Below are 11644 nucleotides of genomic sequence, written 5' to 3'. Positions count from 1 at the left end.
CAATGAAAACAATATCCAGTCTTGGAATCAAGGACCTTATTTCCAAAGCTCTGTTAATGCATGTACTGAAACATATGAAGCTCTGTTCTCGGGCAAATGGACAATATTTGCATTTTTCCTCATCCCCGAGAGGAAGAGAAAGAAATGAAGAAAAACGTGGATACGTGGCCCCACTAATGTTTATATCCCTAATTTAGAGTTGTGTGAAATCTAGCATTCTTCAGAATGACTAGCTATGAAGAAGAATCATAAGAGCCTGAAGTTCCCCGTCCAGAATGATGTTTCCCTTCCCAAGTGTTTTGAGAATAGCTGCCCTAAAGCATGGTTTAAAAGCAGCTAATCTAAGTAAAGTAGCAACAATTATGTTTAGCATTCATTTTGTAGGGACTTCATAGCCAGCTCAGTTGCAAAATGGTGTTATTATAATGTACATCGTGTAAAAACAGCTTTTTAAAGGAAAAATACTTATTTACTTAAATGGAATATATTGATGAGGACATAGTATTTCACAGGAAGTTGTTTCTTTATCAATAAGCACCATGGTAAGTGCCATGACAGCCCCATTGTCCCAAAGTTTATTTTAATCACAAAAGATAGCAACTTGAATACATAAAACAGAAATCCACACAACTTTGCATTAAAGTCACAAGAATTAAGTTTAAAAATGGCTCTTGAAATACTTTTATATTTTATACTTTGGGTATTTTTTGCTCCTAAATGTTCAGATTGAAAACTGTTCCTACTGATGTAGAAAATATTCACTTCAAATTACATCAGTTTCTACCTAGTCAGCAATGGCTATAGCGCATACAGGTAACAAAATTTGTTCCCCTCTCCATTTAGTGTATGTTCAGACTCATACTAATTGTCTATTATGGGGACTTGAATTCTTGAACAACAGCTATTACCAGTCTCTCTTTCTCTCTCTGTGTAAGAATTTCCAGTGGATATTTCAACGAAATTAATCTGCAACATTTGCTGTTTAATTGATGGACAGCTCTGACTACAGGGTAAGATATGAAAGCTGCCAGCTTTTTGGTCCTTCCTAAGTTGTGAAGATATGGGACATATTTATTGTGCTAAATTTCATGTATGTATTGCCAAGCATCAGCTTAGTCCCTTTTAATTACCCTGCTGCATCTCTCAAATTCAGTGACTTTTTTTTTATCCTCAGCCCAACAGTAATGTGATATTAATCAATAAGCCAAAATTATATTGTTTAGAGGTATCTTTTTCTGTTCCTGTTTGGGACTGTTTTGGTGGTTGCTCATCAGAATAGAATTCTTATTTATCTTCTAGTGACCCAGCTAATTAATAAGATTGAATTAACCCATGTTTAGATCACCAGTCTTGGATTCTTCTCTATTCAGGTACAATTTACTAATATTGTAAATACAACGTATTAGCTTTCTTCTTATCTCTTCCCTCAGGGTACATTGGACTACAACTCTATGAATTCCTGTTACTGTAACAAGTTTATATATTGCTACTACCTACATTAATTACTATGTGGAGGTAACAAAGCTATTTTTAATGCTAATTTTCATGATTCTTTCATTCTGCCATAGAACTAGTGTGATAAAAAAAAAATAAGGCACTATCAATGTAATCGTAGCCTCTTTCATTAGCTAGGTCCCCTTTGTCATGAAAACAGGAGCAGCCCAAGGAAACATCAAGGGTAATGTATGCTTCTTCCATTTTCTGCATCTTTTCTTGAATAAAACAGAAGCCTTATTATTCAAAGCTATCAAAAATCCTAGTCTGCAACTAGGTTCATCTTCAGACCATGAAGTATGAATTTGTTTAATTGGCTAGATTTATATAACATGCAAAGCCATGAATTCGCAAGCCAGAATTGTTGGGTTCATATTCTATAATAAAACAAGCCACATTATGGTTTCTTCATGGCATAAAGTATGTATCCAGCCTATATGTAACTATAATTTTCAGATGGGGGTGGGGGGAGACATTTCTAATAACTGATCTTGCTCTTTAAAAAGCAGAAATTCCTGACAATGAACATCAATAGAGTAGGCTGGTGTTTTCTTTCTCGGAGAAGGGCCCATGTTCTTCTGGGTCACCTTCCTAAGGATTTAATCTATTACAACAGCAGCCACATCAAGGATTTTATTGGGTGGGTGGGTATGTATGTATGTATGTATGTATGTATGTATGTATGTATGTATGTAAGGAAGAAGAGAATGGAAGATCAAACAAGAGATGCCAACCATGTCAGGAGTATAGATGAAGATGAAATTGAACCCATTCCCTTTCTACATTCCTGGAATAAAAATCTTCCATGCAAACAGCATAAGAAAAAAGGTCCTACTGTACTGGGTATCACTGGTTAAGCGCTACCTTTGAACTTAGCACTTTATTTTGCTTATCAATGAAATTAAAATTATTTATTTATTTCCGGTTTCTAATATTTTAGGTTTCAGTTTATCTACTGTTGACCAATCATCTTTTCATATGGTAGTTGTAAGTCCTGTTGCATATAAGGATCTGAATTTATACACCTACTAGGTTGACAGTGGATAACAATGGGTTTAGTGTCCTGATGCTATGGATAGTTCTAAACCACCAAAAGACTCCAGAAAGGGAAACTGTCCATGTAGCATCTTCCTCCACATATATAACCTGGTCAATAAGAGGATTCACAGCATGAAGATCTGCTTCCAAGCATAAGTCATCTTGGCTAGATCATGGTGATCCAAAGAATCCTACTTTGTGATCAGGAATTTAAGGCTTGCATATTTCGTTTTGTCTTTTAAGGTTTGGCATTTAAATTTCTATCTATGCATTTTTAATTCTGGCAGAGATTATGAAGATTTGGAGGTTTTCAAACAGGCTTCTCCTCATTTTGCTGCTGTTGTGGCTTAATTCTGACACTTGCAAATGTCTATTTTAGGCTTTCTATATTTGTTCATAGTGATAGTCTGCTTTTTCAATCATTTTTATAATTATTCTGACTAAACAACAAGCCAATCAGCACTTTTGTCTTCTTAGCAAGACTATCTTGTTAATACCAGAACATTATTTTTCTTTAGGTATCAGATTGGATTTTTTCCAATACGATGCTGAATTTTTGTTATGGATTTGGCTGTAAGAACTCACTTTTAAAAACAGAATTCATGTGCAAAGAATGCAACAACAAATGTAAGAAAACACTTGGTCACAATTTCTTATCTTAACAATATTAATGTAACCTACAGTTATTTAGAATTCACACACAATTTACACAAATACATAGATAGTAATTACATATCCACATATTTTAAGAAGTACGATAGCAACATTTTATCTATTTGTGACCAAAAATTAGAGTTTGGCATCTCAGCTTTCAAAATGCATTGAAACCAGGGACTTAGGAATGCAACACATTTCAAGTATATATCACAGTGATAACTTTGTACACTGGTCACATGTTGTCTTTGGAGATCCTTTGCTAGCAACTGGCCAGATGAAATCATTTCCAGTTAAATAAGCCAATGCCTGATATCTTGCCTTTTACATCATAAACCATTTCCAACAAAAAGCCAATGATCTGTTAAAAATTATTTTTTGCAGTTTGAGCAATATAATTTTCTTCTGCAAAGAAAAAGTTTGTTATAGTTTGTTGTTGTTGCTATTCCCATGTATAGGAATTTCAGGCTTCATAGGGATTTCAAATGTGAAGAGAACCAATGTAAAGCCTTTCCCTTTAAGTTCACTAAAAACACTAAGAACATAAAATTTTCAGTATACCTCACAGAAATTCTTCAAAGTACGGGAAGTATTTTCATGATAGGGTGAAAAGGTTACATCATCACATACTTTACATTACATCTACATAAATCTACTTAATCACTTCGAGTAAACGAATATCAGTAACATACAGTAAACGTTGTACGTTTCACAAGACATAATACAAAATGTTTACGGTCCAGTACTGCTGCATCTGGAGGAGAGGATGGTATGAAAACTTACTTACCATTAATGTATTTCATACCGAAATTAAATGCAATTATAAAATTAGCATTAGATCTGATTATAGTATTGTGCATGTTTCAACTCAACATCTAATATGTTTCCCTTAGCATATAGACCTCTCTCATTGATTAATGAGATGTTTTTGTACATAATAATAGGGTTAAGCAATTACTAGTCATTTTACATTTTGCCAATTGAGAAATCCATTTCTAAAAACAAAATCTGAGTCCTTGTTTATAGAACTTGGGGTACTACTTAATTTAAGGGCTACTATTTAATTTAAAAAAAATCATTTAAAAAGAGTAAAATTTAAAATGGTACATTTGAGGAAAAATACATTTTTGAAGTCACGATTTTCTCCTGCTTTCTCTCACTTCCTTCTCCCAAACGTTGTCTTTGTTTTACAATGCCTCCGCAGTAGTGTCTGAAGAGACTGACATAGTCACTTTAGCAATCTTAACTGTATTTTTAATGCATCTTTCAGCAGCCTTATGGACATTGCCTGGATTGTTAGCATGTCTGTGCTGGTAGTCAGACTCCAAACTATTATCAAGAGGCTGTGCGGTCCCTTCACAAGGTGGAAACATGCTTCTGAAAGCATGTCTCAGGTCCTTGCTCCTCAGAGCATAGATAATTGGATTCACCGTGGAATTCAGCAGACACAGCATACTACAGAAGGCAAAGATAGTCTTGACAAGCTTGTTCATTTTCCCGAAGACGTCATACAACATAATAGCAAGTAGGGGACCCCAGCAGATGATCAGAACCACAAGAATGAGGACTAAGGTTTTGGCTAGCCTAATGTCCATACGTGTTTGTTCTGGCCTAGTGATCTGCTGCACTTTACCGTCCCCTGAAGTATGAATTATTATGCTCTTTTGAGTTCCACGCTGGAGCATCCTAATAGTATGGCTGTGAGCTTTCCAGAGTATATACATATAGGCATAAACAATAAAAAGCAAGAGTACGGTGGTGACCCCAATCCAGAACAACAGATAATTTTCATCAATTAGGGGGAATATATCTGAACAAACAGAATTGAGCTTTTTGCAATTCCAACCAAGCAAAGGGAGAACGGCTATTACAATAGCTATTGTCCACATCACACAGAATGCTACAACAGCCTTTGACCTGGTAACAATCCTTTTGTAGGAGAGGGGCCTGTGTATAGATATGTATCTGTCTATTGCCGTGAGGAAAAGACTTCCAACTGAAGCAGTGAATGAGGCTGTAACTCCACCCAATTTGAAAAGGAACACATTAGGGCCGTCTTTCCGATGGAAAACATGGAAATCAACAAAACTGTAGACAAAAATTACACTGCCAAGGAGGTCAGCTACTGCCAGGCTGCTAATGAAATGGTAAGAAGGCCTACAGCGAAGACTTCGAGACTGCAGGATGACAATTAAAACCAGAAGATTTTCCAGAACAGTAAAAGTGCCCAGGGTGAGGGACAGGACTGCAATGGCCAGTTGCTGACTGGGGTTCAGAATCATGAAGCACTCCATGTCCATAAAGTTATCACCACACTGTATGCTCTCCTCATTCTCCTTAAAGGGGGACAAGGTTTTGTTGTAAAAATCTGTAATATTGATTTGATCCGATGGGTGCGCACCTAAAGAGGCGTCTTCTCCTGCAGTCATTTTGGGATGGAAATCACCTCGAAAAGAAGACAGAGGAAATTTCTGTGGGTAGTATCCTAATTTGGAGGCCATGTCACTTTTAAAGTCTTCGTACTGGATGTCGTTAGAACCCATGTAAAGAAGGTCTGTTGTAATTGTTCTGAAGGTTGTATCTGCAAGGCCATCTAGGACTGACTTCATAACCCCAGATGGCTGTTATGCAATGTTGGAAAAAAATCTGAGACAGTCCTGTTGGGGAGAAAACCAAACTTAAATAAATATATGCAAAGTTGGAACAGAAGTAAGAAATAAAAAAGCAACTTAACTGAGTAGCGCGCTTAGCCCTACTGAATATTGAATCAGTTTCTCATATTTACAGCAGATGAATATTAATTAAATTGCAGAATATTTAGAATATTTTTCTATGCAGTGAAATGATTAAAAACTTAGGGCAGAAATATTACAGTACACATTTGTTTTGGTTAAAGTATTCTATTGCTATTGTGTATGTTTTAAAATGTTTTCCCGTTTCTATTTCATAAGCCAGTGATCTCTGTTTTTTAAAATACAGTAACACCAATGGTTGCTGCAGAATACTGAAACAAGAGCAGGTTTTCAGTTATACTCTTTCCATATAGACACGTGTACAGTGTCAATGCCTTTTTTCCTTTCCCCCTTTCTATCTCACACTCTGTCTTATTCCCTTTTTCCTCCCCCTAGTTTTCCATTACCGTATTTTTATTTTCCTTAATACTGATAAACTAATACAACATATGATAAGCTGTTTTTAGAAAAGCCTAATCATTTTACTGAATATTCCATAGAATATATTGCTCAATTACTGTCATAAGGCTCCTCTCTTATCCAATCATAGGATACTGCTATATAATAAAATACAAGTGAAACCTATTATTCATGTATAATCAAGGCAGAAATCAAATCACTTTGATAAATACTATTTCTCTCAGTTACACGAGTCAAAATTTTATGAACACTTTCAGCAGAAGCTTAAGTCCTTCTCCAGCTTTGATCAATATAATCAGATTCAAAATAAATCAATTCAGGGTTGCTGGATAATATTAATTCTCAACTATTTACCTCATACAGTATCTGATCTTAAAGTAGGTAATATTTTTAAAGCAAATCTAAGCATGCAAACCTGGTGAAAAAAAATATGCTATCCCATATAATATGGGATAATATTATATAATAATATTTATATAGAAATAATATTTCTATAATAAATAGGAGCAGAAAATGACTATGCAAGGTTAAAAACTGTTCAAGAAGAATTACTTCAGACCCCAGAGGAGTATAACATTTTTCTCGTATCCATTGAAGAAACCTGGGTTTTTTTCCTCAAGTTTCTCCATCCTATTAAAAAAAAAGTTGCTTTCTTAAAGGAACCATTTGTTCAAGGCTCTTAAAGGAATGACACCTTTTCTCAGCTGTATGTTAGTATTCAGGGAACATATTAATCTTCATGATCCAGATCACAGATTGAGAACAGGCTGTACCTTGGAATACCTTTTTTAATAAATAATGTATTTATTTTATTCTTTGAATTCAAAATATGGGAAGCAGGCATGCTGAAAAATAAAGTCCTGGCCTCTAGCATGATTTTATTTACAAGAATGCCTTGGCTCTACATGAACCCTTTACTTTCACTTAGAAAATAAAAATAATGGATAGCAATGTTTCCTATACATCTATTTAACACTTCTCTGCATAAATTATTCTGTTCTTTAACTAGGTTCAACTTAATTTTAACTTAGTTAAAAATAATTATTTGTTTAAGTTAAAACAAATAGTTAATTAACTTCTTTAACTTTACCTTCAGCTCAAAGGGGACTGTATAAATTTATTTATTTATTAAATAATTTCAATGTGTTCTTCTGAACCAGTGATTGTTTTTAAGATTACCTTCTGGAACTTAAGTTAAATATCCCAAAGTACCAATTTCAGGAAAGGCCTTTCCTCAAAACCAAAGAAGGTACAAAGAGAAAACAGAAGAGACAAACTGAGATGCTTCTTGTTCCCCCAATAATGGTTCTCCCAATTTATTATTTGCATTACTTTATATTTAAAAGTTCTGAATAGCTGATATTTACTTCTTAAAAAACGTTCATATGTCAAGTATGGTATATTATTTCAATGTCCTATTTAAACATAATTATAGCATCTAAGTTAAATATCTTACATGACACATAGTTCTGTCTCTCTCTCTCTTAAATGAACTATCATTTATTTGTCTTCTGTAAAACTTAATGGAAGACACACATAAAGTTGTATGCTTTAATAAGGCTTCAGTTACAGAATTATCAAGCTGGTTCAAAATCATCAACTGTGTTCACAATCGTATTATGTAATTTTGCTCAACTCTGGTCTAAGGAAACCACAATTTTTAGATTCACATAAACTCAGCTATAAACCAGGATTTATCAACAATATTGGTTACAGCCATCCCTAAACCACAACCAAACCAATCTTCTTATAGTATAGCATTATGTGTGAATCTAACCAATATGTGATAGTCAGATGTCATATGCTGTACAATTTTTTTTTACATATTTCATTTGTTCATGCTTTCCAGCTTTATTCTCCTTTAATAAACTTGTCTCTTAAATTTCTGAGGACATTGCTTCCTGATTTATTTTTTCCTTTGGAACCTACCTAATGCGTTTCTATTTTATAGCTAAAATGGCAACTTCTCCACTTACTAAAGTTGTGGTTCAAACATTACATTGCATGAATTAAATATCACCAAGGACTATCTAGGTAGAAACCAGTTTTAATCAATTGAAAAATAACTGACTTCAATGAGAATTTTAAAAATCAGGGTAAAAAAATCAGTAGGTGCTGGCGATGTACATTACAAAAGAAAATTCTGCTTTTATTATTAGAATACATTTAGTTATATACAATCATTACATAAATAACTGTGAATATTATTATATTGTTGTTTTATTTTACCACTATCATATTGTTGCTTCTTATATTATAGCACTTATTTTGTTTAATTACATTTTAAAGAGAAACATTTTTCACAGTTGAGACTTGTGAAACACCACCATCACTGTAGCTTAGCCACTAGATTTTACTGGAATCACCATTAATCCAATATGGACCTGAGTAAAATTTAAAATATGTTCACAACACAGTAATGTAAATGGAAGAAACTTCCCAATGAACTGATTTAAAATACATAATGATGAATTTTTAATTAAATTTTCACAACTAATTTTAATAAAATCCATAGCACATAATCAAATTTAATTGCCTTGCAATATATACCTAACTCTAAAATATACTAATTATTGAAACAAAATAAAGAAATCCTTAACAAAAATCAGTGTATCTCATTACATTAAAAAAAGGAAAATTTCAGAGTTGTGTATAACAAAAAGAATTTTTGCTGTGAGATCTTCTCAATTAGCTATATAAGATTCTTAAAGCTGACTATGCATATTGTAGTAATGTCACTTCATTTCATATTTTATGAAGCTAAACAATTTAAGACAAAGCTGCAATGAACAGTTTGCCAGCCAACTCTTCCTTACAACTTTTCCTATCATAAAAGTGCAGAAAAATATTCAGATAGTAACTTGATTTAAGGTACATATAAACATATATACATAGATTTTTTTTAAAAAAATCCACAAATTGCTGCTTTGTATGTTTACTGTTCAAGCATCATGATCAACCATATCATGACAAGCAAATCCCACCATGATATCCCATTTCCCCCATATTTCTACATTTATATTATCACAGTAATTTTCAAGTTACTGTATTTTGCAAATACAAATTTCTTTTAGAATACAAGGGAGCTCATTAGTAAAAGAGTTTAGTCTTTTGGGAATGCAGCTGGATTCTCTTCTCTTTATTTCTTTGTTTGCTTTTGAGAATATAATAATTGCAAATCACAGGCAATGTGTACTTGCACCTATTAAAACACTGAAAACTACATTAAAGCTAAGCTAAAACAACTAATTCAATTCCCATTGAAATCCATTTTCTTGGAATTTATTTGTATAAATTTAATGCATATACCTTGCAACTATCAGTGAAAATTTGAAGTTTGATGATTAACTCTACAAAATGACAAAGATTATATGTGTGTGTGTGTATACACAAACACACACACACACACACACACACGACTATGCTTTTCCAACAATAACCGCCCAAATTCTCAAGGATTCAAGAAAAAAAAAGGAAGGAGGAAGAGACTACTACATCAATAGAAAGATTCTACTATAAATGTTTCCAATATAGAATCTGGTAGCATTCTTTCATAAGAAAAAGACAGTCCATTTCATTTATTTTTTAGGCTAACTTTAAGAATGCACTGTTCAAGATAGTAAACATAATGAAGCAATGCAATGAAACAGCCCCCCCAAGCTAGCATAAAATCATTAAGCTTTAAATACATTAATTACAAGTAAAATCACCCCCATCTAAAAAAAATCAAGAAAAAACAATTGGAAGAAATAGCTCTTTGGAATCTTTCTGAATACTTTCAAAGATGTCTAGAAGCTCATTTCAGAAATGTATCTTGACTACTAAAACATCTTCTATATTGCATTAGCTAATCAATGCCTTTTGCAGCAGGCAAGTAAAAAAAGAATATTTCAGAGTATACACAGACTAGTACAAATGAAAACAATCGTTTATTATTTGTTTAAATATTTGAAGCAGGAAGGGGCAGCTTCAGGTTTCATAGCCAATGGCAAGTCTTTATATTCCCCAAATCTGATTTAAAGCTCAAAATCAGTGGTTTAAATTGTACTGACAAGCACCAGTATCTAACTGTAGCTTGGCCAGCCCAGGTACATTCAATCAGTTGCATTCTGCGTGATGGGCACAGCCTAAACTATCTTTTAAGAATTCCAGATTTTTTCAACCTGGCTGACATCAGTGCACAAATAACCATTTTAAAGGGCTTGGTTATAATTTCAGAGGATTTACTTATCTAACCCAGCAGCATCTGAACGTTCATATTTAACACTGAGATCAGAAAGACTCCCAAAGTATAAACTTGTTTATTTGATGTAATTGCATTTCTGTCTTCAGTTGCCTCCTCTGACAAACCTACTAGCTGGAAAAGAATTTTGTATCATAAATTGTGCATTTGAAAATGTATCTTCTGGCACTTGCAGTAGCTCCTTGGAAGCACTGCAATAGCTTTGGTACCTGCATACACACATAGAAGCCTTTTCCAGCTAATGGACCTGCCAGAAGAAGCAGGCACGAAGCAATATGGCAGCTTTATTTCACTCTTTAGAAAGGATGAAGTGCACTGTTTTGTGGAGTTTCCACTACTTTGTGTGAAAGAGACATTCAAAACTATCCTTCAAACCACTAACCTACACTCTAGTTTCTTCAAGGCTAATCTGGTCATGCAAACACATCTCTTCCAAATGTGGTGAGAAAGCCCAACGGAACATATGCTTAAAGAAAGAAAACTAAATATTCTAGAAAAGAATGGAATTTAATGATCTTTTAATGTTTATAGTTAAATTAATAGTTTAAGAGATTAGAAAAGACTAGTTAAATATGAGCATGGAGATAAAATTCAGGTGGAGAGATAAATTCTGTTGCAAATTCTGTTGCAAATAGCAACTGAGGAAAGACACCCTGAACTCAATGAACAATAGAGATGATGCCTTCAGCCTGGAAGAAGTTAACAGCCCATCCATCTCTAAGGTTGACTCAGCCTTCCATCCTTCCGAGGTGGGTAAAATGAGGACCCAAATTGTTGGGGGGCAATACGCTGACTCTATAAACCGCATAGAGAGGCTGTAAAGCACTGTGAAGCGGTATATAAGTCTAAGTGTTATTGGTATTGCTAGACTCATGAATGACATCAGTAAAATGTTATTCTGGTATGCCCACTATATTTGTGTTGTCTTTCATTATCAGACAATCTAATCAATCCATCTTTTTCACTTTTTCATGTCTTTTTGACTCCTTTTGTTTTGTTTTCTCCTAAAACCGAATCTATTTAAGATACAATGATACACACATTTAATTGGAAGCAAAGCAAA

General features: G+C 33.8%; 1 protein-coding gene across 2 annotated transcripts; it reads right to left on the bottom strand.

Moving 5' to 3' along the window:
- Positions 1 to 4373: 4373 nt before the first annotated feature.
- CNR1 (cannabinoid receptor 1) lies at positions 4374 to 5795 on the bottom strand. Of its 2 annotated transcripts, XM_070954059.1 has the most exons (2): positions 5726 to 5795; positions 4374 to 5632 (listed from the first exon to the last, which is right to left on the bottom strand). In XM_070954059.1, exons 1-2 carry the CDS (start codon positions 5793 to 5795, stop codon positions 4374 to 4376), a joined length of 1329 nt encoding a protein of 442 aa, XP_070810160.1. The 2 variants fall into 2 exon arrangements, with proteins under 2 accessions (XP_070810160.1, XP_070810153.1); XM_070954052.1 differs by having other exon boundaries at positions 4374 to 5795.
- Between the last annotated feature and the right edge of the window lie 5849 nt (positions 5796 to 11644).

The sequence above is a fragment of the Pituophis catenifer genome, unplaced genomic scaffold (assembly GCF_029215685.1).
Source record: "Pituophis catenifer annectens isolate HBS135680 unplaced genomic scaffold, rPitCat1.0.hap2 SCAF_1, whole genome shotgun sequence".
NCBI lineage: Eukaryota > Metazoa > Chordata > Lepidosauria > Squamata > Colubridae > Pituophis > Pituophis catenifer.
This window is presented reverse-complemented; position numbering and strand designations above follow the sequence as displayed.

Excerpts from the sequence above, each read along its gene's own strand:
- CNR1 (XM_070954052.1), bottom strand. The coding sequence starts at position 5,795 with ATGAAGTCAGTCCTAGATGGCCTTGCAGATACAACCTTCAGAACAATT.